The sequence below is a fragment of the Colletotrichum costaricense genome (assembly GCF_030867565.1).
Source record: "Colletotrichum costaricense strain IMI 309622 chromosome Unknown Scaffold_5.1, whole genome shotgun sequence".
Classification (NCBI taxonomy): Eukaryota; Fungi; Ascomycota; class Sordariomycetes; order Glomerellales; family Glomerellaceae; genus Colletotrichum; species Colletotrichum costaricense.
The window spans coordinates 3,065,798-3,090,267 of NW_026848234.1; the positions used below are offsets into that span (position 1 = coordinate 3,065,798).

Here is a 24,470-nt window from a genome sequence, read left to right on the forward strand (position 1 = left end):
ATATGACATATTTGTCCGCCGGGAATTGTCCCATGGGTGATCATATTTGACATGAATTATCACACGTTTTGTGCGGGGAGAGGGGCAGGATCGGATCAGATCGGATCCCCCAGACTAGATTGGTGAGATCTGACATGTTATTAACGATTGACTGGGGTTTTATAGGGTTTGGGGAACCAGGAGGAGAGAGAAAAGGTCCGGTCTCTTCCAACGGTGTCTCATTGTGGAGAAGATCAGTTCTTTTATAGGACGTCAACAAGGACGACTAGGGAGAGCCGGAGAAGCTAGCTCTTCGTTCAGTTGTTCTCGAGCAAGAAGGGCAAGGAACTGGGCTTGCGGGTCTGTTGACTTCTCTGGGACGAGGCTTTCTTCGTCACAGGGGCCCGTCGTGGAAGAAAAGGTGTTGAGATTCTGGCTGGTCTCGGGAAAGTCGAGCTTGAGATAGGAATGCCCTACCTAGCTCCGCTTCACGGAGGGGGGTTACGTTTCTATAAGATGGGGTTCTCGATTGGCAGCTCTTTGGATCGTGGTTCAGCTTGAGTCGGTGAGGACAGAGCATGCTCAACCTTCTCGGGACAGTCGTTTACTATCGTCGAGCTAATGCCTACGTGTCAAAATACTTATTACCGTCGTCGAGCTATGATTCTATCAACAAAGGCAGCAAAGTCAGTCGGGTGTGATAGACGAGCGGCCCACGCTACCGCATCCTGAAACTTCGAATAGTCAAGAAGTGTCAGACGAAGGATAGAGCGGTAATACGTATCTCTGACAAGGGAGAATCAATTTGCCATCAGGTCTCAGAGACACGTGAGAAGTTGAGGTTAAGAACCGTCATATCTATACTTATTAGGTACATTACGAGAATGTGCCCAAATGGGGGTTATCCTCTGTCGAGCTATCATAGAAGCAGGCGAGAGTCTCGGCCAGGGGGTACATTCATCTCTGCTACGACGGAATGTACACTGCGTTTTTAGAGGTTTTCTGATCTCCCCGTCCCTGCAATCTTTGGCGGGTTACTTTTGTCATGTTAGGGTTATGCCTCAATCCATAGCCATCCCCTCGGCATCCGTAACCATGTCATCACCCCTCTTGTTTGAAGAAAGGAATGAGACTCCGCTGCGTCTTATGGCCGATTTTGTCGGCGTACGATACGGCCCGGAACTCCTTCAACATCCCCCCTTCCCTTCAGGAACTGAACGAGGCGATAGACGAGCGCGGAGGTCTAATAGATGTAGCTATCAACTGTCAATTCTCGCGGCTACGAATTATAGTTTTCCGCCTTCCATATATTGAATTTTCTTCGTTGTGTAATGGCATATATATCTCCTGTATCTAGATTCGTTGTGCCGAGCGTGGACGAGGCTGCGCATATAAATACCACGATGCTGTCAGACAAAGATCACCGACAATGGCCTCAGTACGCCTCGGTATCAGTCTCTGAGACTCTTGGAGGAAACCTACTTGAACTTTTGCTTACTTGGAAGCACGCACGGGTCTACATCTCGCTGGCATGAGGCTACGGCATGTCCCAGATAGAGCACGAAGATGGGACGCGGGACTCGGGGACTGCGCTGTAAAGTACGTCTAGAAAGCGGCGATTGACCGTTTGCCTACAAATAATTCAGGAGGTGAAAACACCCTTTCAACCGTCCTCATCCGTTCATAGCTACATTTCCCCATCTATTCCTATATCCTGCGTAGATGCCATGTGCACCTACACCCACTAGTATCTCGAGGGGAAAAGAAAGTTGTCGACCGAATCCTATCTACCGACAATGTACCATCTCAAGACCTACGGGAAGAAAAAGAGTTCAACCCTTCCCCCCCCCCCCCCCCCCCCCCCCCCGGGGGCCCCCCCATCTCCCCCACCCCTGGGGAGTCTGGGGCGGCGCCGGGGGGCCCCTTCGCCCCTCCCTCTTCGGCGTTGGGGGCTGACGCGCCCCCCCCCCCCCCCCCCCCCCCCGGTGGCGAATGGGGACTACATCTATGGCGCACATGCTGGGATATTCGGACGTGAGCTCGGGACCTCTTAGCCTTCAGCGATTAGGCTGTTGCGTGGACTCGAGCCCCTCCACCACCCAGCCAATTTTGACCTCACCCTCAAGGGGGCGCCTGCTATCTGGCGATTGGAATGGACTTGAGGGTGACCTATATGAGTAGGTATTGGGACTGGGGCTTTCCGGTGTATTATTCAGTTGTATCCATTAGATGCATGTATCGGAGGAAGGGAAAGTAGGGAAGGTACGGGCGTTACATTATTTTTCACGGGGCTTGGCTCGTTATGTGAGTCTTTACGAATCGAGTGAACTTTCTACATATCCAGCATATGACTAACAAGGTGGTGGCTCACAGTTGAGGTCAGCACACTAAGAATCACTATAGACCGCAAAATATGACTTTCGATCACTGCTGCGGTTGCCATGTTAGCGCCAGCCGCCTCAGTATGCACCTGGATGACTTTTAATTGATTCTGGGAAGCATCTCCCAGAGGTGAAAGTTGTTTGCCTGTTTGGTTCAATGGCTTATCGAGAGCACGCCTGACAAAACGGAAATAACGATGTGACTGAGCTCATGGTCAAGCATGGATAGAGGCTATCGGCTTTTCGTAAATGCCCGGCTTTTACTCATGGATCGACTATTACTGGATATCTGCACGATACGAAAACTACTTGGATAGTAGCAGATGTCTGAAGCAGGCAACTTGTGTATAAATGCCATGCATTGAGTACTGTTGGGTAACTCACATTGAAGCCCAATACATTGGGCTTAAAAACGAGTCTGGGGGCATAGAGTAGGGGTCACTTCGGGGACCACGTTGCTGAATGGTTTCCAATAATATGATTGTACATGACTTCCCTCGGAGGCTCGATCCCATCCAGCTTCGATCATGCTCCAAAGCCAGTGAGACTAAGATATCCGACTCTCGTATTCGCGTTGATGAGGTTGAAGAGCTCCTGTGTAGTTACACATCAGTTCGTGGACAAGAGGGTGTATTTTGACCGCCTGCGAAGGGGTTTATAATCAGTGATTCTTTCTTCATCAGGCAGTGATTCTGGGTGCACCTGGGGTAATATGCAGGCGAGGGTTGATGGGTGACGTTCAAGTTATGAAAGGACGGGAGATTCTTGGTTGATGTGGCATATACAAGGCAAAGCATCGCTCGAGTAATCAGCAAGGGCAAAACGAACAAACACAAGGTAAAGCTGGTTTTCCAGGTTCGAGAGGACAGGATCTCAGGCTCTGTTAACAGGTATAGAGAGAGAGGAACCCGAATCATGGGACGATAAGATGTCTCGTCACATAAGAGACCCGGTCAAGACTCTTTGGCCATAAAGATCTCTATGAGGTACATGCCTAATAACGAAGCGGATAGTCCCGGGTGAGATATCAAGACCACCTTCTCCATTCATCCTACATGGCAGGGAGAACGTCGAGAGGCGTAGACTACATGTCACTCAAAAAAAAAAATAGAGGAGCAAAAATCTCTCTCCTTCAAAGCATCGGAACATACTCTCAATCTGACCCCCCCGCGCTGAAGCTTTCCAAAAGTAGACATCAAAGGCAAGGTGACACAAGATAACATAGCCTCCACCACCAGCCGCTCTCCAACTCACGACATCAAAAACATCAAAACCCAAAGAGCTGGAGACATCTCCAGCTGAGAACCGAGTCCCCTACTCAAGTCCCACATCCCAAGAAGAGCAGTATAGGTACTCGATACGCCATTCCAGCCTTTGCTGGGCTGAAATCCACGACACCACTTGACCCTCCAGCCTCACACTGGAAACCCTCGCAGCCGTTCTTCTTGGAAACCCGCGCAAGACCGCCGGAAAGGGTTACATGGGGCCGTACCCGTAGCCCGTCTCGGTACTTCCATCACGTGTCAAACGACAACCGTTCAGCAACGTCCTAAATTCCCTAGCCTTCTAGAATCGGAGAGCTGGGCTTCTATACGAGGCTTCCAGGTCGGGGAGATAACCCTCACCGTCCCGGACCGACCAACGATCAACGATGAATGCCGGATTAAGCATCGTCACAATACATGGCTCACCCTCTCTGAGTACGCGCGCGCGCGAGAGAGAGCTCAACGCAAAACGAGAGGGATTCCACCCGCCCTGCTAGCCTCAAAAGCCATCTTCTAGCCCAAAGAAAATTGTCGAAGAAGAAGAGAGCGGGGCAAAAAGCCCATCATAGTCGGCCCTTACAACTTCCGAGTACATGCCCAGGACGCCGGAACAGGCAACGCCGCTTCGATCTCGTTCGCCGCGTGTCCAACGGACGTGATGTCTCATCCTGGATCAGTCCAAGAAACGAAAAAAAAAATCACGCAAAACTGCCAATTGACGTTGTTCTACTTCTTCCCGCTCCTCCTCTTCCTCCGCCGCCACTGCCCGGATCCGGAACCCGGGGAGTCTTGCCGGCGCCGGAAGAGGTATCGCCGTGGCAAACTAACGATGACGAGAGACCTCAACTACACGTGTCCAACGGAGGGGAACTCCCATACCGAGTTCCGTAGACTGAGTTGCCCTCACAGGCCAAGACCTGCCAAGGCTTTCTTTGTGCACTGCAGCACCCTGGAAAAAAAACCGCGCTGGCGAGTCTAATCCTTCGTAATTCATCCGAGTTTCGCGAGGGAAGAAAGAGTGGCGCGGGGAGAAAGGCGGTAGGTAGGTAGTTAGGTAGTCACCCAGTTCCCACCTCGGAGCGGGTGCCCGCGTCATTAATCACACTAGTAGTTCTCGGAAAAGCAAAGAAATGGACAAAGAAACGAAGAGTTCATGATGATCTTTTGGAACATGGAAAGACCGGATCTGGAGTAATTCCAGAAAACTCAGCTTCGCGGCGGCCAACATCCGCGGGCGGGAACTTGCACAGCGCAGTCTACGAGCTTGCGATTGGTCCATTGGTAGATGGCATGGGCCAGATTTGGAAAGTGGAGAGTCGTGAAAAGGAAAAACGGACGCCCTGGTCCGAGAGGTAATTAATTGTGTGTTGCGGGTGGCTAATCAAGACGGCAATGCAGAGGTTGTTGTTTAAAAAAAAAAAAACCACTCAAGGATTGCGAGAAAAGAGTTCTGACAGGGAAGGGGATGGTAAATAGAATTTAGACGTTGCTTCTTTCCGGTGAATGAGGGCCCATGATTGGCTGAGACACCCGATTCTAGATGAGAAAAGACTTGGATGAAGGTTTGACAGCCCGAAGAGTTGCTTCTTTGACAGCAGCAGTGGCTAACTGGCTGCAGTGCCCTTGACGAACCAACTTCTCCCTCTGCATCCCGAATCTCTCTTCTTTGCATGCCGCTCTTGGTTCATCTCGTTGTCATCTCGTGGCTTACCCAGATTGGCGTCGAGTGCAGCTGCGTGACAAACCAATATCAAATGAGCTGGCATAGTCGAAGCAAACTGACTCACGTGCTTACCTCGCTCAGTATAACCGATCGGAGCTGAGAGTGGGACAGGAGCGATAGCAAAAATACCAAGCCCGAGTAGGACAGGACGCACAGTCAGCAGGCGAAAGTCCGAAGCCAAACTTATGCAGTGCTAACAATACGCACGAAATGCCGTCCTGCGGGCTGCCGGAGCATGCACAACGCAGTGTTAGCGCTCGGTAGGTATGAGACCTGGATTGGCGACGTCTGCCATCTTCACCACGCGGCATGGCGGTTGGTCCGCCGGACACTAAGATATGCCCTGCATTACCCAGAGGTCGAGGGAGCGTGTGTGCGCGCCGTGCGATGCGGTGGTGGACGGTGGTGCCCGGCACAGCATTGCTAAAAGCTTGAGCACTTTCGGCGGGAGAGCGGCAGGTGGATATGCGTAAGTTGGAAGTGATCGCCCAAGCCCCCGGTTCCACAAATATCTTTCTCTCAGTCTCGAGCGACTAGCGCTGCTTGCTGTCAGATGAGAAGGGGGAACTCTACTGTTGTCCCCCCATTCACACAAGGCCAAGACGAAAATCCCTAGAGTGATGAGTGCAGATCTCGTGGTCTAGAGCTCTCATGGCCTCCAGGGCCACGCGAACGCACGTTCTCGTTGTCTGTTTCGAAGTTTCGGATCCAATGCCTCAGAATACGGAATTTTCTCGTGCTAAGCAGGATCCCTCCGTTATGACGGCCCCCGAACATGTCGCAGGGCCCTGACGATTTGGCTTCCGCTTGACTGTATTCGGTTCGCAGACAGGCAGGGGCAGCGGGGACAATGTTGGAAACACAGCGCGGGTTAGGCAAGGAGCATACTCTAGAGTCAAGCCTCGATCAATGCTCGACGCTGGTTCATGGTGAAAACTGCTGTGGGTTTTTTTCTTTGCAAATCACAGCAGGCGAGTAGACAGGGAGGCCTGACACGGGAAGGCGTTTTGAGTGACTATCGTCAGCCCAGGTTGTCAACCCTCACGGTCCCCTTTGACGGCCTTCTGGCGCGATTAGCTCGTCCGTGATGATGTCGTCCCGCTGTCGCTGTCACTGGACCCCATTCGTTTCAGTTGAGTTCGTATCTTGAGATCTTCTGAGTCGGAACGGGGGGGCTGAGTCGGCAATCGTGATGTTTCTGGCGTGGTGTACTGCTGCATGGGCCGACTGAGGTTCTCGCTGCAGGACCAAAGTTGTAAGGGATCCGGATGCCAAACGTACCCGAGCTGGGACGGTGCGACGTCGACGGCACGAAAAGAATGGTCGACCCGTACCAGGCGAATTGAAGCTTAACAGGAGGTTTGTAAGAGGCCGGGTTTCTTCAAGTGTTGCGAGATTTGGAAACAGCATAATTGTGGGAAGCTGGGGAATGGTATCCCTTTTTGTTTCCTATTCTCACAAGAGGTCCAACTTGTCGAGAATCGGGTTATCCTGTTTGGGACGAAATATTCTGTGCCAGAGCTTGTGTTTACCGATTTAGTAGAGAAAGGCCGTGTCATGTCTCGCTGGCTCGTATCGGACGACGGGCGGGTTGTCAGGTTGAGACGCACGAACTCTATTGTATTGACGAACAACATTAATGCTGGATGGATGGCAACCATGGTCCACGGTCCATGATCCATGGTCCATGGATGATGGGCTGCCACTGCCGAGCTGCGTAGCAACCGCGTAGCTCGCTTGTTTGACCAAGCATTCTGCGAAGTTAGTCAGTGAGCATGGGTGCGTCTCGACAGCCAGCCCGCCATGAGGATGGAGGTAGGGCACGCGGGGGCAGACAGCAGATGATAGATTGCAGTCTGCAGTTGCAGCCATCAGGATCATCAGGATGGGAGCCTCTCCCAATATCGCTCAATGGAGAGGGTGGAAGTGATATTCCGCAGATGGTGTTGTCGAGTCGTGGAGAGTGCGTAAGACGGTGGAGATGGGTCAATTCCGGCTCTGGCGTGGTCTGATTGGTAGGCAATACTTCGTACCTGGAGGCGAGGTGATGAAAAGATGGAAAATGGCGCGCTGGGTAATGTCCACAAAGTCACAAACAGCGTGCACCACACTGAATAGTACCTATCTTAGTGCCCGAGGTACTGTGTAAGGTACTTGGAGGGTCGACGGTGGTGCGAACGGTGCAGCGCTTTCTGGGCACTTTACTGCCTTGGTCGAGTTGGTCGCGGTATTCCCCAAGGACGGAGGAAGGTAGTGTTGGCACTTTGCAGTATGCAGCGAAGAGGAGATTGATGGATGGGGTTCCCATGGTCCTTGTGGTTCATGGTGGTGGATGGGCGGGCTGCACAGTCCAGACTCTAGGCCTTGCCCTGGAAGTCTTGGACCCTCGCCCGGCTCTAGCCAGGGGTGTCGGGGGAATCAAGGGATCCACAAGCGAGCAGTGCCCCCCCTTTTGCTCTTGCCATCTGGGGACCATGACCAATCAGAGCAGGGAGTTGCCCCGGTCCTCACGTTTCGCTAACAGCATACCCCCTGCCCTCTCAATCTCGTGCCTGTGTCCCGCAGATTCGCTCTCCCCCTCCCCTCTTGCCTTAGGTTCCTCCCACCTGCGCCTTTTCCAACCGGAAAGTCGTGCCAGTCCACCTCTTTCCCTCATTAAAAGATACGTATCTATGTGCTCCGTACCTAAGGTAGGTACTTACCTAAGGCAAGGTACCAGAGCATGTACCTCCACTCTCTCCACTGTTGGTGTTCGTCCTTGGTTCCCCCGTCTCCCCTTTCAGCTTGCGCTCCGCCTGCCGCCGAACGCCTGTGAAGAACCAGCACCAAGCCCAAGCAGGACGCAGCCCATCTCACACTCTTTCTCACCATCCATCCCATCCATCTGCCATCCTTCCACCCATCTCGTCCCATCCCAACCCATTCATCCCTCCCCCTCTCCATCACACCCCCGGTCGATCCAGTCAGCGCGAGCCAAGCCAAGTCGAGCCAAGACCAGCCCAGCGCCGGTCTGTCTTTGACTGCTTCTCTCTCTCTGCTCACTTTCGTTTCCTTCATAGCAGCCCTTTCCCACCTCCGTCTCTTCCTCCACCCAACATCTCCAGCTTCTCAGTCGCCGCCCACCAAGACAAGATCCCGTCGACGACAAAAGACATTCAAGCCCCGTCAACCCGTCGACGTCGACTTGCGGCCGACAAACGACAAACCGCCGTTGATGTCTTTCACTTCAATCGCCTAGTCGCCTCTTTTTTCCCACCACCTCAAATGCCGAGCTAGTCTCTTCGTCCACTCGTTATCCCAACTACTACTATACTACTACTCGTTCGCTCTCACTCTATCCGCTCCGAATTCCCTCGCACTTCGTACATCGACCCGTCCATTCCAGTCCAGCAAACGCCCACACGCCAGCCTCGCCTCGCCACGAATCCATTCCTCAACGTGTATCCGTCACCCCTAGTACACTGCGACTTGTCTCATCTACCCGACGGTTTTTCTATCCATTCGCTATATCTACTGCCGTTTCCCCAACTCGCGGTTTCCCTGGTACCGACCAACGGTCCACTCGCCTCGACCGTCTGATCACCCCCTCCGATTTGATCGACACCTTCTACGCCTAACGGTCTCGCTTCGTCGATCGGCATCGCTCGATCAGCGTCGCTGGCTATTTTTTCTCATTTCATCCCCAGGCCATTTCTTCCTCTATCATCATGGCTCAATTCGACCCTAACCTGCACCTCCGTTCGCTTGAGGAGCTGGAAGCTGGTGCGTCACCAGACATCACCGTCGCCCCCTTTCGAACCTCATTTGCTGACATGACCTCCATAGTCATCCTGCCCAGACAGAACGGCTGCCTCAAGTGTGAGGACAAGGCACCGACATGCCCTACCAACTGCAAGTCCGACGAGTTCTGCTCCTTCACCATCCCGACATGTAGCACCTGTGCCCAGGCCATCTGCGCCAAGGACGACAGCAAATCATCATCCTCATCAAGCAGCAAGCCCAACACGGGTGCAATCGTTGGCGGTGTCATCGGCGGTCTCGTCGTCATCGCAATCGCCACATATCTTGTCTGGAGGTTCTTCATCAAGACCAAGAGACAGTCAATTATCCAGGAGTCCTATGCCGAGACGACCCACGAGAAGACGATCAACGAGAAGAGCACTGGCGAGCCACGACAAACCAACCGCGACTCAACACACACCGTTCACTCTATTGCATCAACAGTACTCACCCGCGCTTCCAATATTATCCAGATTGCCTATATTCCAGGCGTCACAAACCGAGCCACTCCTACGTCACCCACTCTGCTCGTCCCTCCTGTTCCCCCTATCCCGATGCACGCCTCCAACTCCGCTGCAAGCAGCCCGTCGCCGTACGAAGAGCAACACTTCTTTGTCCCTGGCGAATTGCGCGACTCCACCTACTCTGGCATCTCTGGCTACTCTGACCGCACGTCTGTCGCGAGAACCTCGTATGCTCCTCGATCTAGCATCGCCCCCAGTATCGCTTCCACCATCTACGGCAAGAATGCGGTTGTTGTAGCCCCCGCTCAGACTGGTATGCGAGCCAAGGCCGCTGTGGTCAGTGTCAAGTCTATGGGTGTCGGCACCAACGGCAGCAGCACTCCTCCCGTCCCCAGTGTCGATTACGAAAAATACGCTCCTGGCCGTCCCAAGAGCCGTGACAGCACATTCAGTGTCGGATCTACCTTCCTGAACAATGCCAACACCGCCACCGCCGCCCCCGTCCAGAGAGTGCAGGTAGTCCGTGTAGGCAACGGCAACGGCCCCAAGCAAGTCAGCGTTGGATCCAAGGCATCATCAACATCAGAAGAGATCTCGGCACCAGGCACACCTCTGCCACCCAGCACCACCGCGGCCGCCCGCGAACCGGCTGCCGTGACAGTCATCGATGAAAGCCCGTCAGTCGATCAGGGCCCCTTCTCCGACCCTCCTGAGCCATCCCCAGCTGCTGTTCGTAGCAACCACAGTCTCAGTGCCGTGATTGAGGAGGCAACAAGGCGAGCCGCCGCCGGCCCCGACAGACGGTCTCAAAGGACAAGTTCTTACGAGAGGGGACGTAGTCCCTTCGGCGATGAACACGCCACGAAAGATTAAGACAAGATGAAAAGTAATGAAAAAAGAAAAAAAAACCACCATATGATGGGCGTCGGCCCTGATCACGATTTACTTACACTATTTACTTGCCTATATATCAGGGACGACCTCCCATGTTTCTTTCTCGTATCTACCTTTTGCTAGACGACCCGGTCAGAACAGGCCTACGGGACCAGACCGAGGGACGACGTTGGATGGGCAGGATTATTATGGATAGGCAATGGCGTCGTGGATATTTACCTTTTACTTATGGAAGGGCTATGGAATGAAGATAGGGGTTTACGTCAACCCATTGACGCCTTTACCGATATGTCCATTGAATAGAAATGTGACAATTCATCCACTATTTTACGGATCCTACTCTTTATAAAGTGACTTATACCAGTGAATGATACATTTTGAGCTCCATATTAGTGGTTGATGCAAAATGACATCACTGCGAGGTCCGTTACTATGAGCAACTGGACACGAAGAGGCCTCTTGGTAACATGTCTCCCTTCGTTGACGAGGACTGTCTTTTAGCTGAAGAAGGCAAGATGCTAATACATCGTAGCTTGTATCGTGGATCCCCTGAGCCACGAGTAAGATATAAGCCTTTCATGCTACGATACTTACCTGGGCCTGTTCGTAGTAGAAGTGAGTTCATTTTCCATGATCTACTGGAAACCAATAACCCCTTGGGAGTCTGCTAGTTGATAGTGACGCAACTGAATTACCTACAAGCGGCGAGGGACTAGCCAAGTAGGTAGTATAAAATCGGATACACAGTTCTCAACACAGTTGCTCCTCTGCAACTTGGCATGATTGTGTATATTCTGCGGGATACAGATATTTGGTCATTCATTGATCTCGTCAATGAATTAGGTCGGCCGGGACAACATACGGATACAGTTTTCTGCCTCCGAGTATATCTAAATCAGTGTCTTGCTACCTTCCAGCCTCCCCCCGTCCTAGGCCGTATTTCTTCAAGTAGATACAGTAGCCGGACGACGAAAAGTAATCAGAGGTAAAAGTGTGTGGAGTTGCTGTCTGCTGCTGGTGTGAGTCACGCTGCCACTGTTTGACTATATATCACAAGCTTTGAGGGGTATAGGTCGCGTCAACGTACCTTCACTTCACATCTCCTCAGGCGCCTGGAACCTTCGCGAAGCACCAGGTGAAGTGAAAACTGTTCAGAGCAGCTGGGTCCTGATTTATAGCTGAGTAGATCTGTGCGTGAATCTAGTAAGGTACGGCGTGAGCTGTGGTAAGGCAGTTGCGGTTCTGTCTATCTCTGAAGATGGGAGGGAAGGGGACAGAGATGAGAAACGAGTACTAGAGGGCCTTGCAAGCGGCTTCTTCAGCGATGACTATTTGGTTTCTGTGAGCTTGGTAGGGTTGTCTATTCGGTGAGCTAGGTGATCTTTGGAGTGTTGCTTGTTCGTCGGGTCGTGGACGGGACTGACTTTACGGTCTACGCTGCACCGACGGATCTCGTTGACGGGATGTCGCTGGCTATTACGGAGTCAAATTCAAACATCAGGATACCAGGGACAAAAGTATGCAACGGGTCCCTCCCAAGTCTGACTACCCTAGGGACTCGATAAAGAAGCAGCTACGTCAATGCCGAAAAACTTGCGAAGCAAACAATGCCCAACGCCGGGGATTGACGATTGAGCACCCGCATTTGTCAACGCAAGGATGGCATAATCGCCTTCCCATCTAGGCGGAAGAGAGAGGGGGTGGAGGGGGGAAGGGCGTTGGTAAACATGCAATGGGTCGGATGTTGGACGACAAGACGCGTCAACCAACGTTTGACTTGCATATACATGCGAATGAGGAGTCGGAGCGCAGCCAATTGGGCCTTTTAGTTGTGCTCTGTTGGTTCTGGAGATTCTGCAGCCTGCCGCAGGTTTTTTCTCCCCTTCTCATTTCATCGAACCCATGTCGCTCAACTATGGAGACCGGCTTAGATGCCTACAAAACCCCCTCCTTCCCTCCTTCAATCCTGTCCCTAGAGAGTGGATGCTGTTGAAGCTTTGCGTATCGCCATTGCTCTTTCTGTTTCTCTGTCAAGAGTTTCTTTTTTTCTTCTTCCTTCTTCGGCCCCAAGTTGAATTAATTGGTACGCTGAGGAGAGAAACCAGGAAACAGGAATGGCCGGTTCACCTCCAGCCGCTGTACAGGCCGAGAGCCCAGCGACGACAACGGCACAAACTCCAACACCCAACGTAACGGCACCTCTTGAGCCTGAGGAGGAAGACAATGTTGGTGACCTGTTCCGGGTTTGTTAGCGGCTGATGATAGCATCGCTGACATGGACAACTGCTAGACAACTGACGATACCTCCTCAATTGATGAGCGCATGTACGATGCCCCCATACTATGAAGGAGTGATGAGCGCCCGGCGCTGACCAAGCGCTCGTGCTTCCAGTTCCAATTTCACCGCCTCGCTATCATCAAGCGTTGTTGATTACCCCGTCGAGTATGGACGACGGTATCACGCTTACAGGCCGGGCAGTACGTCCTTCAACCTCTTCTCTCGCTACTTTGCTCTCTTCTCGACAAGATCTGACATGCAATTTCAGCTTACAAGTTCCCCAATGACGAGGTTTGTTACGAGTCTCTAATCATCAAGTCGAAAGCCAGATGGTTAACAAGTCCCAAAACGTTTTAGAAGGAGATGGATCGACTTGATCTCGCTCATGCTATGATTGTCAAGGCAACGGGCAGCAAGCTCTTCCATGCTCCTCTCGATTGGGAAAAGATTCAATCAATCCTTGACATTGGAACGGGCACTGGACTTTGTATGAGGGAACCCATTCGAAAGATAGCCTTGATGTGGAAAGGGTGGGAGTTGACAGAACAAAATCATTACAGGGGCTGTTGAAATGGGCGACATCTTTGAACGCGCCGAGGTAAGCTAAGCTACGATGTGTGCCCGCCCCCCTCACCGATCGTAAAGGCTAATGCTGTGGCATAGGTTTACGGGAATGACTTGAGCGCCATTCAGCCCCAATGGTCAGTTTTCTTTTTCCGGGTGCTGATTGTTCGATTATAGCTGACGGAATGAGAAGGGTTCCTCCTAACGTCAGGTTCGAGATCGACGACGTCGAGAGCCCCTGGGTTGAGACCAAAAAGTACGACTTCATCATGTGCCGATACATGACAGCCTCAATCACGGACTGGCCCAAGCTGGTTCGCAACATTTACAAGTAAACCTCCACCTCCCCATTTCCTGCCCCCTTTCGAGCAGGAACGCGCACCTAGTTACTGATGCTGACGACGACTGCCCGAAAATTCAGCCACCTCAACCCGGGCGGCTGGGTCGAATTCCTCGACATGAACCCGGAATTCTACTCAGAGGATGGTAGCTACACAAAGGACCACGCCACGTACAAGTGGAACCAGGCCTTCCTGAGCGCCATCCGGGCCGTCGGACGCGACCCGACCCCCGGTCCGGGGCACGAGGGCCGCGTCCGGGAGGCGGGCTTCATCAACGTCACAGCGGAGAAGTACAAGGCGCCGCTGACGCCGTGGGCCAAGGACCGGCACTACAAGGACCTGGGCATGATGAATCTGGTCCTGACCATTGATGGTCTTGAGGGGTTTTCCATGAAGATGTTTACCGAAGTCCTCGGACGGACGAGGGAGGAAGTCGAAGTGGAGATCATGGGCGTGAGGAACGAGTTGAAGGCCAATCCGCCCGCCTTCCGCGCTTTGGTTGAATTGTGAGTTCGCACTTCTTTTGGGATGCTTTTTGAGCATGTCCAAAGGCCAGTAGTCGCCCCAAGGATGAGATGCTAATTTTGATCGTCAAACAGCGACGTTGTGTACGGACAGAAACCGCTTGCGGAGCCTGAAGAGCAGACTGAGGTTTAACATTTTACGACAACAAGACGAGTCTTTCTCATCACGTCTTTCTGGCCGTAACAGGCTTCATAGAGAATTCCTGTTCTGTCATGCAAATGCTTCTCTAGTAAGAGGCAACACAAGAGCGGCGTATTTCCCCAACTCTTATAGAACTTTAGGTTATGCGTAAGAGGGGCTTTAGACTTTCTCAAGCACAAGAAAGGCATATTCAGGATTCAAGAATCCGTTTGAAAGGCTATGACACCTTCATTCCATCGGTCATTATACGCAATCATACTACTAGTACGCTCCAATATCGCTCTCTCTCTCCGGGAAGGCAAAATGACTTCAGCCACAATCCGATGAGAAGTTGCCTGTCCGTTGCTACTTTGCATTCTGAGAGAGGTCGGTCGCGTCGAAACTCTGAAGCTGATGAACACGATTCGTGGCAAATGATAACAGCCTTCTCGCGATCTCTCCCAATAACCATGATGTCTCAAATACACTTGACTACTCTCGTACCGAAGTCGAACAACAAGTGCACAAAGCAGCATACGCTGCAAATGTCACACAACACAGGCCTCAAGAACATCTTTTGTATCATTCTACCCTTTCCCGTAATGGACCCTTCAACAGTGTGATCTTCTCCACCGATTATGAACCGAGACGTCATCCTTCCCCGTACCTTTGGCAGAACCTAACGTATTATCGGTACCGGTATCGGCATCGGAGCAGGGCGATCTTCCTGGTGAGCAGCATACGTCGGAGGAGGCGCCGCAAGTCCTCCCACATCCAAAAGCTCGATCCCAGCCTCTACGCCACCGCCCCCGGCGCCGGGCCGCTCGTACGTCGGAGCATCACAAACCGCCTGGGCACGCCACACGGCCCCAAAGACGACAACCGAAGCAGAGAAGACCACCGCTGCCGCGAGACCGCCCCAGCGCGAGTCCCGCGTGACGAGACCGATCGCCGGGCCGAGCACCAGCGTCGCCGCGCACTCCGCCGTCGCCGCGAGGCCAAACAGCCGGCCGGCGTACTTTGAGCGCACGGCCACGCCGAGCCCGTACAGCATCAGGGAGCAGCACTGGCCCGGGATGGTCGCCGCGAGGGCCGCGGCGGAGAGGGTGCCGACGAGAAAGAAGAGGTAGTGTCTGTACAGAGCGGCGGCGCTGGTGAGGACGACTAGGCCCGACGAGAGGAGGAGGTGGCGGTAGTCCCGCAGCGCGATGCGGTCGCCCGGGACACGTCGGCGGTATGAGGAGCAGCAGCCGTAGATGGAGGGGAGAAGGAGGCAGGTGATGAGGACGATGGCGATGAGCGGTGCCCAGTAGCTCACGACGTCGCCGCGGAGGGTCGTTGTGGAGGGTAAGTGGATGATCGTGCTATACCTGGCGACGAAGTAGACGTCGAGGGAAGGCGGTGCCGTCCTCGCCAACGCGAGGACGAGGCCGAGGGTGGTAAGGAGGAGCATGGCGCGGAAAGTGTTCAGGGCGGAGAGAACGCGGTGCAGCGGCCTGGTGGCCTGGTTGGCTGGGAGGATCTCCGGGGGAGGCTCGCCTCCAAAGTCCTCGAGCTGCGTGCGTAGGGGCTCGGGAACCGCCACGATGAAGCAGGTGCCGACACAGAAGGCGACGCAGCCGATCACAGCCGAATATTCGAGGGCCAAGGGGGGAGCATATCTGTGGATGACGTTCGAGACCACAAGCCCGGCAAGGGCGGAAGACACCACGAGGCCAAAGTGTTTCGAGCGCTGCTGGTCGTTGGTGGTGTCGCTCGTCATGGCCAAGACGGCGACCTCGGCGGACGTCTTCCCAGCGCCGATGACGAAGAAGAGGAAACACAGGACGCCACGTGATGAAGTCTGAATAGTCGTGATGAGGATGCCGGAGAAGAGGCCCCAGAGGCAGGCACTCAAGACAAAAGCCCCGCGCCGGCCATTGACGTCGGCCCATTTGCCCATGGTGTAGGCGGACAGGAGGCCGCCGGCGGACTGGCAGACCAGGACGACGACACCGGTCCACTCGAACTCCTTGTTAACGGCGTCGGCGTGACATAGACCGTGGTCGATGGGAACTTTCTGGGGCAAGCCGTAGAGTTGCCGGCAGATGGATTCTCGCAGGTATGCTTGGACGGAAACCTGCACCATGGAGGCGCCAAAGGTCATTGAGAAGACCATGAGCATCAGGAATACAATTATGTATATGCTCCAGGCTCGGGCGGCTGTCGCGCTGTTGGTTGACATTGTTGACGGCATCGTGGCTGTTTCTCGATACCGTCTTGGGTAATCTCGTTGTGGATGGGGAGAGTTCTCCAATGTATCTCGTAGATACTAATGTTTGAAGATCGTCGACAGTCCTGCTTTGAAGAGTCAATAACAGAAGCAAATATCAGAGGCTGAACAGAATTGCCATTTCCGCCGCGAAGAAGCTTTTCACAGAATCTCCGGTGAAAAACAGGTTTAAGAAGAACCACGGAAATCGATAGGAGGGTGTATGATTTTGTCAAGTCATACGTGTGCCTCGTTGTCCATATAGTACTGGAGTGTGAGATGGACGGTGGATAAGATGGGTACCAACCTAGAAAACTTCGTCTCGAATGCCTCTGGCTACCTTTCTATCTTTCGACTAGGCCAGTCAGAGCCATCCATACGATTAAAGCGAATGTAATGAGAAAACAGCACAGGTCGGTCTCAGTTGTGTTGATGGAATCATATCTCTTGGGCATAAAAAGTCGTTGGCGTAGACAGATCCCCTAATAAAAGCGGTCTTGAGTATGTCAGAGTAGGTAAGTATGGAACGAAGCCGAGAGAACTTTTTAAAAATCATTCATCGTGAACCTTGGTAGCCCGTCACTCATAGTCCCGCACGTAGACTTGTTTCCCGCCCACCCAGGTCTCCTTGACTTTAAGCTCCCGCAGCTCGTCAAGGTCCAAGTCCTCCAGAGGCTGGTCCAGCACGACCCAATCAGCCAGCGCGCCCTCCTTGATGAGGCCGGCTCGTCCTTCCATGAAGGCACCGTAGGCCGGGCCCTTGGTGAACCCTAGCAACGCCTCGTCGAGACTTAGAGCCTCCTCGGTATGCCAGCCATCTTCACTTCCGTTGACGCCGTAACCCGTATGGGGGCTCTTGCGGGCGACGGCAGCATAGATACCCTGGAAGGGATTGGGCGGCTCGACGGGGAAGTCGCTGCCTAGGATCGGGTGGACGTCCAGGAGTGACCGCATCCGGTACGCTTCTTTTTTGGTGCGCTCTGCCCCAAGTCGTAGTTCGGCGTACTTCATATCGGATGTCGCATGCGTCGGTTGGATGGATGGTATAATACCGATGTCATGGATCCTCTTCTGGTCATCCTCGTGGATGATTTGCGAATGCTCGATGCGGAATCGTCGTCGGGCCTGGCAATCTGCGAGGTTCTCACCGGGGCATACATCTCGCAGGCCAGCTTCGAGGGCGTCGACGGCGTAGCGGTTTGCCAGGTCACCGATGGCGTGGATGTTGACCTGGTATCCGACGGATGCCCAGGACCGTCCAAGCTGTTTCAAAGTCGATCCGTTGACAAGAAGAGAGCCGGCGGTATCGGGACGATCACTGTATGGCTCGATCATGGCACTTCCCCAACTTCCAAGAGCGCCGTCTGGAAAACGTTAGTCTCAGTGGGCCTTTTCATGTCAAACATTTCAGAAAACATACCTGCAAAAAGCTTGACGGATTTGACGCTGAACGAGTCATCCTCACGGAACACCCGAGCAGCGTCCTCGGGACAGAAGGTATTTCGCTGAGCACATTCCAACATGGCATACACGCGGACAGTCCAGTCGTCCGTGCCTGCCATATCGGCGTACAGGTCGAGCTCTTGCGGAAAGACGCCGGCATCATGCATACCAACCAGACCGACCTCGTTCAACTTGGCCATGGCGGCTGCAATGAATGCCCGCTTCTTCTCGGGTCCAGGCTTCGGCCACAAGTTGTAGATCAGGTCCATGGCGTTGTCACAAAAGACGCCCATGCCTGGCTCGCGGACGATCTCACCGCCAGGCACGTCTGGGAGATCTGCAGGCAACAGATCGAGCACAGCTTGTGACACCCATGAACAGTGGACATCTATCCGGTCGAGCATGAAGTATTTGCCCTTCAGAAGCTCATCTTCCTCAATGTCTTTCTGATCGGGAATTAGACCCATCACTGGGCAGAGAGGGGTGAAGAGGACTCACAGCGGTCGGCATTCGTCCGTACGCCGACTGATCCCAGCCAATCCCTCGAATCCATTCATTCTTGGTGCCGGCATCGGGATGGCTGTCGACGTAGTCCCTCAAGCGATCCCGAACATCATCCAAAGAAGAGGCTCCGAACAGATCGGCCGAGTAGAGAAATTCGCCATACTGACTCAGGTGACCGTGGCCATCCCACAGACCAGGGATGACGAAGCCAGCCGTGGTGGTCAAGCTTGCATCATCCCATGGGAACACACGGGTGAATTTGCCGTCGGCCACAGTGAAGCATTGGGCTGACGGCTGGTCTTCGTCGTGCGTACGGATGCCTTGGTAGCAGTACGTTTGGGTGTCATCGATGTCGCCTAAGAGGGGCTGCTGGAGGCGCACGACGGCGATTGCGACCACGGCCGCGGCGGCTGAGAGGCCCAGTCCCCACCTCAAAATCGGATTCGAGGACATGATGCTGAAATTCTAGCCACTCATCGAGGTAATTAGTGTCTCAATTTGAGTCAAATGGCTTGCTTTGTTGGAAGACAACGTCCTGAAATTCGGTGTGGAAAGTCGATATCCTTATCGCCATCTTTGATAAGGAGATGTTATCTTATCAGGCATGGGGAAGCAGGGATGAGAGCTTCAGGGATACTTCTTTAAACCAGTATCCTTAACTTCATCACCCAGTGTCCTTGAATGTCCAACATCTTTCATGGCAAAAGACATGCCATTTATGCACCACGATTTGAGGGAGGAATCTGGCCACGGGAATTTAAGTGCATCTGCGGGCAAACGGCTTAATATGCCCCTTACAAGATCCCCGTTGCTGCAAACTGCCGCCACACAGAACGTTGAGGCGTTGTCATTATGTGCAGAGTCCGCAAACGGTAATATCAATAGTTAGACCTCAATATTCGGGGCTTGGCGCCACATGACGGTCTCGTGGAATGAACACTAGCTCCTGTCACCAGAAAGCTTCAAGAAGCTTGTTTCAACGGGGGCGGGCTACATTTGTCCGCGTCTTACACAGGACTGCTTACAACTCCAAAACGTCTACTCCAACAACCTCCGTTCAATTATTGAAGGGCGCAGATGTTGCCTGCCCCAGGCTGCCGTCTGCCTCACCGCCAACAACAGACAGTCGACTCAAAGATAGTCTTCTCCTCCTCCTTTGAGATATCCTATCTTGATACTGCCAGTATCCTCATTTCTCTTCCAACTTAAGAATAAAAAAGCTCGTTCATCGCCAAAATGTCCATGACCCGAGACCAGCTAGAAGCTCTCACAGAGCGAGACGTACACGACCCAATCCCCTCCGAACTCTTGCAGCAGGCTTTGAGCACGCCACCCTTCCTCCCTGTCCCCGAGCTCATCAACATCCGCGACCTTGGTGCCGTGCCCGGCTCCGGCGTCCGTCCAGGTCTCGTCTACCGCTGCGGCATGCTCGAAGTCGCCAACCAGAACCCAGAGGCGCTCGATTGGCTGGCCGCCAACGTGAAGCAGGTTTTTGACGTTCGTAGCTCTGCGGAACGCGGGAAGCATCCTGATCCAGAGATCGCAGGAGTTGCAAACACATGGCTCGAAAGTGCGGGCGCCCACACCCCGCCTGACCTGAATGATTTTGTCGAGGCCGGGGGCGAAGTTGGACTTCGGAAGGAGTATCTCAAGGTCCTTGATTTATACCGGCCGATCTACCGAGCCATATTGGAGCACGTGCGCGACAAGCCCGAGGAATCTTTTCTCTTTCACTGTACCGGTATGTATACCTTTCCTGGACATTCTAATGGAGAGAAGGCCAAATACTGTTGCGGCGCGTGGCCGCCAGCCAAGCCCAACTAATAGGAAAACCCCCTTATAGCCGGAAGAGACCGCACCGGCGTGATGGCAGGTCTCCTACAATCTCTCGCGGGCACCGCGCCCGAAGACGTCCGCTTCGACTACATGCTCTCGCGCGTCGGCACCGAGCCAGCGAGGGAGCGGCTCCTCCAGCAGGCCCGTGCCGGCGGCGGTAGTCTCACTTTCGAACAGCACCCAGGCTTCTACAACCTGTGCAGCCTGCGGACGTCGTGCTGGGATGCGTTTATCGCGGCATTGCAGGAAGCGCATGGCGGCTGGGAGGGGTACGTCGTTGGGGCTTTGGGGTTTTCGAGCGACGATTTGGCTAGGATCAAGGATAACCTTTCTGGGCGCGGAGACTAGACGGCGTAATCTTGGACTGTATTGATGGTCGGAGCCTATGGCAACCATGTGCTGTTCAAGGTTTTTCAAGGCACCAAGAATACAGTCAATCTCTCAGAAGGTTCAGTGGCGCGGTGAGCTACCTCGATGGTGATGTCCTCGATGTAAGGAAAGCAATACTGCCGCGCTGGGTCATTCTCCCTCGCGCAGGAAGTAAGCCGCAGTTCCACTGAACCAACCCCTCTCATCATTGCAAATGGAAGTGTGAAGGGTATGAAGGGTGTCTCAAACTGGCGGAAACCATACCACCGTAATCTGCTAGCCCACATCTTACCTCCACCCATGGCCATATCAGGAGAATAGCCTGCATAACAATCCCATACGAACGAGGAAGGCCCAGCACGGAGTCGCTCTTTTTCACCGCGCTCACTGCGGTCCTCGCTGCGGTGGTAGGAGCCAACTCTGCCAAGCCATATACTACTTGGCTGTAGACGTTGCAGACAGATGGACAGGAGCGTTGATGAGGATAAGATTTCCCGAAAAGGATGGCAACAAATCTCTGTATACGCAAAGTGGCAGGAAGACCTGGACAAGGTTTGGGGACGGCGGCACCGTGGGCGCCTTGACAGCATCGCTTTCCGCGCTTCAAGCATTTGCTCTCTACTTCCCCAACATCATTATCTTCCTTGGCCTAGAAAATCCGACACATGAGCGAGAAGGAGCCGTGCGTCTGACGACCGGACAAATTGCACCATCAAGGGGATCACCGTTCCAAGACCACCAGCTATGTCATTTCCCCTCAGTGATGTTCCGTTCCACCTCATCCCAGACCCGAGAGGATTCTCTTGACCTCGCTCGGGGGAGTCGAATCCGTGGCCAAACAAGAGGCCAGAGAAGGCTCGAACCCGCAAAAACTGACGTCGAATGATTGAAAGTGTGAGAAGTACACAGCCAAACCGTCGTCAGCGGCCGCAAATCCCCCATGCCTATCACTCCCTCCCCCATTGCGACTTTTCTCACACCAACAAACGATGCGTCCAACAACACACTAACCTTTGAGATCAGCCAGTGTGATACACACAAAGAGGGAAGGTCAGACCGTCCCAGTCACCCAGTCTATCTACGTTTTGATCATTAACTGGGGGAGAAAACAAGAAACTGAAGAGAACCGTTTGGGTCCAGACCCGTCCGTAAAGGTGTGACTTGTCACACCTATCTGCTGTGGTACGAACCAACCGTTACGCATGACATCATAAGGTACCTTGATAAGGTAGGAACCTTGATTTACCGGGTCAGCCACACCTTCGCATGTGCCACAACTCTAATTGGCGGAATCAACAATTCTACTACCCCCTGGCGCAGGCAAGAGACAGGGGTATGAGGCTGGACCCAATGGGCTCCCTTCCCTCGACCGCAACTCGACGTCACCAGCCACAGGACCCTCCAAAACTTGATTTTGGGCTGATGGGCTTGGGGCTGGACGCTCACCTTGACCTCACCTCGCAGCTGCGACAACAAACGGAGGGCAAAATCACTTTGAGGTCTCCCCCGAAGCTGTCGTTCTGGCCAGCCTTGGCCATTTTTCATCACCCATGTACGGATACAGCCTGCCTGGCTCCTCCTACGTAACAATGTCTGAATGTACCCCATGTCCAGTCCCCTCCTCCCCGACGGAATGAACTGCAAGGGACGTCACCCCTTTCCCAGAATCAGGGTCCGACGACACCCTCACACTTCTCTATCCCCTCCTTACGGATGCCCATTTGCCCATCTTCCTTTTGTCGTCAGAGGGAGGGTCACGAAACGAAAATAGGGTCCAAAGTGTGGAACCAAGGACGCAGGTTTCGGACCCTTTGCGCATCGATCCCACCAAAGGATGCCACACATCTACTGTTCATACGAATGGAAGATAGCCTTGTCGCCTTTGGCGCAGTATGTATTGTAAAGACACGGAGATTTAGACTAGAAGACCACACATACACATACAAACGTAGATCCCCTGGACCCTGACATCATCCCCTCTCACAGGGTCCCTGATCCCGCGAGACCCAACCACCCCTGTTCTGTTCACGAACCTCCCACCCCGCGATGATGACATGCCCAAATCACACAACCTTACCAACATACGCCATCTGACTTGGAACAGACATGCTGCGTAGCTGGTCACCCTCCAAAACCGCGACCCTGAATAGAACCACCAAGGAAACATATAAACCACCCTCCAAACCCACTTACATCTACTTTCCCTCTTCTCATCATCAGCATCAAGCTACCAAACAACCCACCCGATCTCAATCAAACAAACAACCAAAGACTTCAAGTCTTACACCATTACCCAAACAACCAAAACCACTTAAAAAAACAAACTCTTCACTCCCAAAAACCGCAATCATGCCTCTCAGATCCACCCGCCACACAACCACCACCGCCCCCCGCCGCAGCATCTTCTCCCGCCGCCGCGCGCCCGCCCACACAACCCACCACCACACCACTACCAAGACCACCAGGACCACCAAGCGCGGTTCCGGCGGCGGCCTCTTCTCCCGCCGCCGCGGCCCCGTCGCCCACACGGCCCCCGTCCACCACCAGCGCCGCAAGCCCTCCATGGGCGACAAGATCTCCGGTGCCATGCTCAAGCTCAAGGGCACCTTGACCCGTCGCCCCGGTCAAAAGGCCGCTGGCACCCGCCGCATGCACGGCACTGACGGTCGTGGCTCGCACCGCGCCCACCGCTACTAAGTGTGTGCGCAGTAGCATATGAAAAATACCCCCTATCAATCGATAGATACCAACAAGCGAGTCTCTTATGTGTATTGATTATGATGGATTTTGGATACCTACTGTATTAGTACTGTTGAGAGCGATTTGGTTTATAGATACCATGTCTGTGTTACGATATGAAATAAACAAAGTAAAGTAAATTACCTTGCACAATTGATATTGAGAAGACTGTGACACGTTTCCTAGTTATCTTGAAACGATTTGAATTGTGACTACCTATCTGAGCTTCCCCCCCTTAGCGTCCAATCACACCATTCATCATCCTCCCACTGTGACATCCGTCCTCCATGGTGGCATTTTGTATGCAATTCGGCAAATGGGGGAATCTGATTGCGGTTTACTGGGGTTCAGTTTATGCAGATTCTCCCAGGGTCGGGTAGGGTCACAAAGTGGCACAGTCTGAAAGAGAAGAGTTGTTCTGTTGTCCTGTCGCGTAGGAAAAGCGGTCCACGAATTGTTGACACTCAAATTCGCACAGCAACCGGTTGCCTAGGCCTAGTAAGAAGGCAGTAGGACTTGTATTAAGGTTGCCCAATGGTGCTTGTGAGTACTGGAGACCTGATGATTTCTTCGAGTCTCATGAAAAAGGAGAAAAAGTGCAGCCGGATCCGAAAAGCAGTCCAAGTCGAAATTGGATGTATTCTCCTGCGACACATTAGCTGATGAATTTTAGGAGACGGCAACAACTTACACAAATTTGGGGCGGGCCAATCGAAGAATGCAGGTGACTTGATTGTACCATCTCAATGTTTGGCCACGGAAATACTCAACAGGTTTGCCGAATTGGCGCTTCCAAATTCCAGAAAAGAACGCGGGCGGGCTGTCTCCAAATTGTTGAAGCCAGCTGTGGAAGCTTGTAGAAGGCAGCAACGATACCAGAGCTTTTCCGTTGATGGTCCTTGGTCGAACTGCCCAGAACCACCGCAGGCAAAGAACCGATAGAATAGAGTGGTACCGCCAAAGATGATCCAATTTTTTCAGACGCATCAAAATTTCGCGACCGAGCCCTAGAAA

The 24,470-nt window shown here is 53.3% G+C and overlaps 9 protein-coding genes across 9 annotated transcripts; 5 read left to right on the top strand and 4 right to left on the bottom strand.

Moving 5' to 3' along the window:
* Window positions 1-7,334: 7,334 nt before the first annotated feature.
* Window positions 7,335-7,656, bottom strand: CCOS01_06170 (uncharacterized protein; the record flags this gene model as incomplete). Its single annotated transcript, XM_060454340.1, has 2 exons — window positions 7,335-7,418; window positions 7,486-7,656. 2 exons carry the CDS (start codon window positions 7,654-7,656, stop codon window positions 7,335-7,337), a joined length of 255 nt encoding a protein of 84 aa, XP_060316112.1.
* Window positions 7,657-9,055: 1,399 nt separating this feature from the next.
* On the top strand, window positions 9,056-10,465 carry CCOS01_06171 (Opy2 protein; the record flags this gene model as incomplete). Its single annotated transcript, XM_060454341.1, has 1 exon — window positions 9,056-10,465. One exon carries the CDS (start codon window positions 9,056-9,058, stop codon window positions 10,463-10,465), a length of 1,410 nt encoding a protein of 469 aa, XP_060316113.1.
* A 2,135-nt stretch (window positions 10,466-12,600) lies between these two features.
* CCOS01_06172 (methyltransferase) lies at window positions 12,601-14,326 on the top strand (the record flags this gene model as incomplete). Its single annotated transcript, XM_060454342.1, has 10 exons — window positions 12,601-12,729; window positions 12,777-12,811; window positions 12,879-12,964; window positions 13,033-13,055; window positions 13,122-13,251; window positions 13,325-13,362; window positions 13,428-13,465; window positions 13,540-13,659; window positions 13,750-14,175; window positions 14,269-14,326. 10 exons carry the CDS (start codon window positions 12,601-12,603, stop codon window positions 14,324-14,326), a joined length of 1,083 nt encoding a protein of 360 aa, XP_060316114.1.
* A 667-nt stretch (window positions 14,327-14,993) lies between these two features.
* CCOS01_06173 (uncharacterized protein) lies at window positions 14,994-16,538 on the bottom strand (the record flags this gene model as incomplete). Its single annotated transcript, XM_060454343.1, has 1 exon — window positions 14,994-16,538. The coding sequence occupies one exon, from the start codon at window positions 16,536-16,538 to the stop codon at window positions 14,994-14,996; it is 1,545 nt and encodes a 514-aa protein (XP_060316115.1).
* A 606-nt stretch (window positions 16,539-17,144) lies between these two features.
* On the bottom strand, window positions 17,145-18,965 carry CCOS01_06174 (amidohydrolase; the record flags this gene model as incomplete). The annotated part of the gene is made up of 3 exons (XM_060454344.1): window positions 17,145-17,929; window positions 17,986-18,454; window positions 18,507-18,965. The coding sequence occupies 3 exons, from the start codon at window positions 18,963-18,965 to the stop codon at window positions 17,145-17,147; spliced, it is 1,713 nt and encodes a 570-aa protein (XP_060316116.1).
* Window positions 18,966-19,748: 783 nt separating this feature from the next.
* Window positions 19,749-20,696, top strand: CCOS01_06175 (uncharacterized protein; the record flags this gene model as incomplete). Its single annotated transcript, XM_060454345.1, has 2 exons — window positions 19,749-20,253; window positions 20,356-20,696. 2 exons carry the CDS (start codon window positions 19,749-19,751, stop codon window positions 20,694-20,696), a joined length of 846 nt encoding a protein of 281 aa, XP_060316117.1.
* A 235-nt stretch (window positions 20,697-20,931) lies between these two features.
* On the top strand, window positions 20,932-21,603 carry CCOS01_06176 (uncharacterized protein; the record flags this gene model as incomplete). The annotated part of the gene is made up of 2 exons (XM_060454346.1): window positions 20,932-20,939; window positions 21,066-21,603. The coding sequence occupies 2 exons, from the start codon at window positions 20,932-20,934 to the stop codon at window positions 21,601-21,603; spliced, it is 546 nt and encodes a 181-aa protein (XP_060316118.1).
* A 1,463-nt stretch (window positions 21,604-23,066) lies between these two features.
* CCOS01_06177 (uncharacterized protein) lies at window positions 23,067-23,414 on the top strand (the record flags this gene model as incomplete). Its single annotated transcript, XM_060454347.1, has 1 exon — window positions 23,067-23,414. The coding sequence occupies one exon, from the start codon at window positions 23,067-23,069 to the stop codon at window positions 23,412-23,414; it is 348 nt and encodes a 115-aa protein (XP_060316119.1).
* Window positions 23,415-23,977: 563 nt separating this feature from the next.
* CCOS01_06178 (uncharacterized protein) lies at window positions 23,978-24,443 on the bottom strand (the record flags this gene model as incomplete). The annotated part of the gene is made up of 2 exons (XM_060454348.1): window positions 23,978-24,101; window positions 24,148-24,443. 2 exons carry the CDS (start codon window positions 24,441-24,443, stop codon window positions 23,978-23,980), a joined length of 420 nt encoding a protein of 139 aa, XP_060316120.1.
* Between the last annotated feature and the right edge of the window lie 27 nt (window positions 24,444-24,470).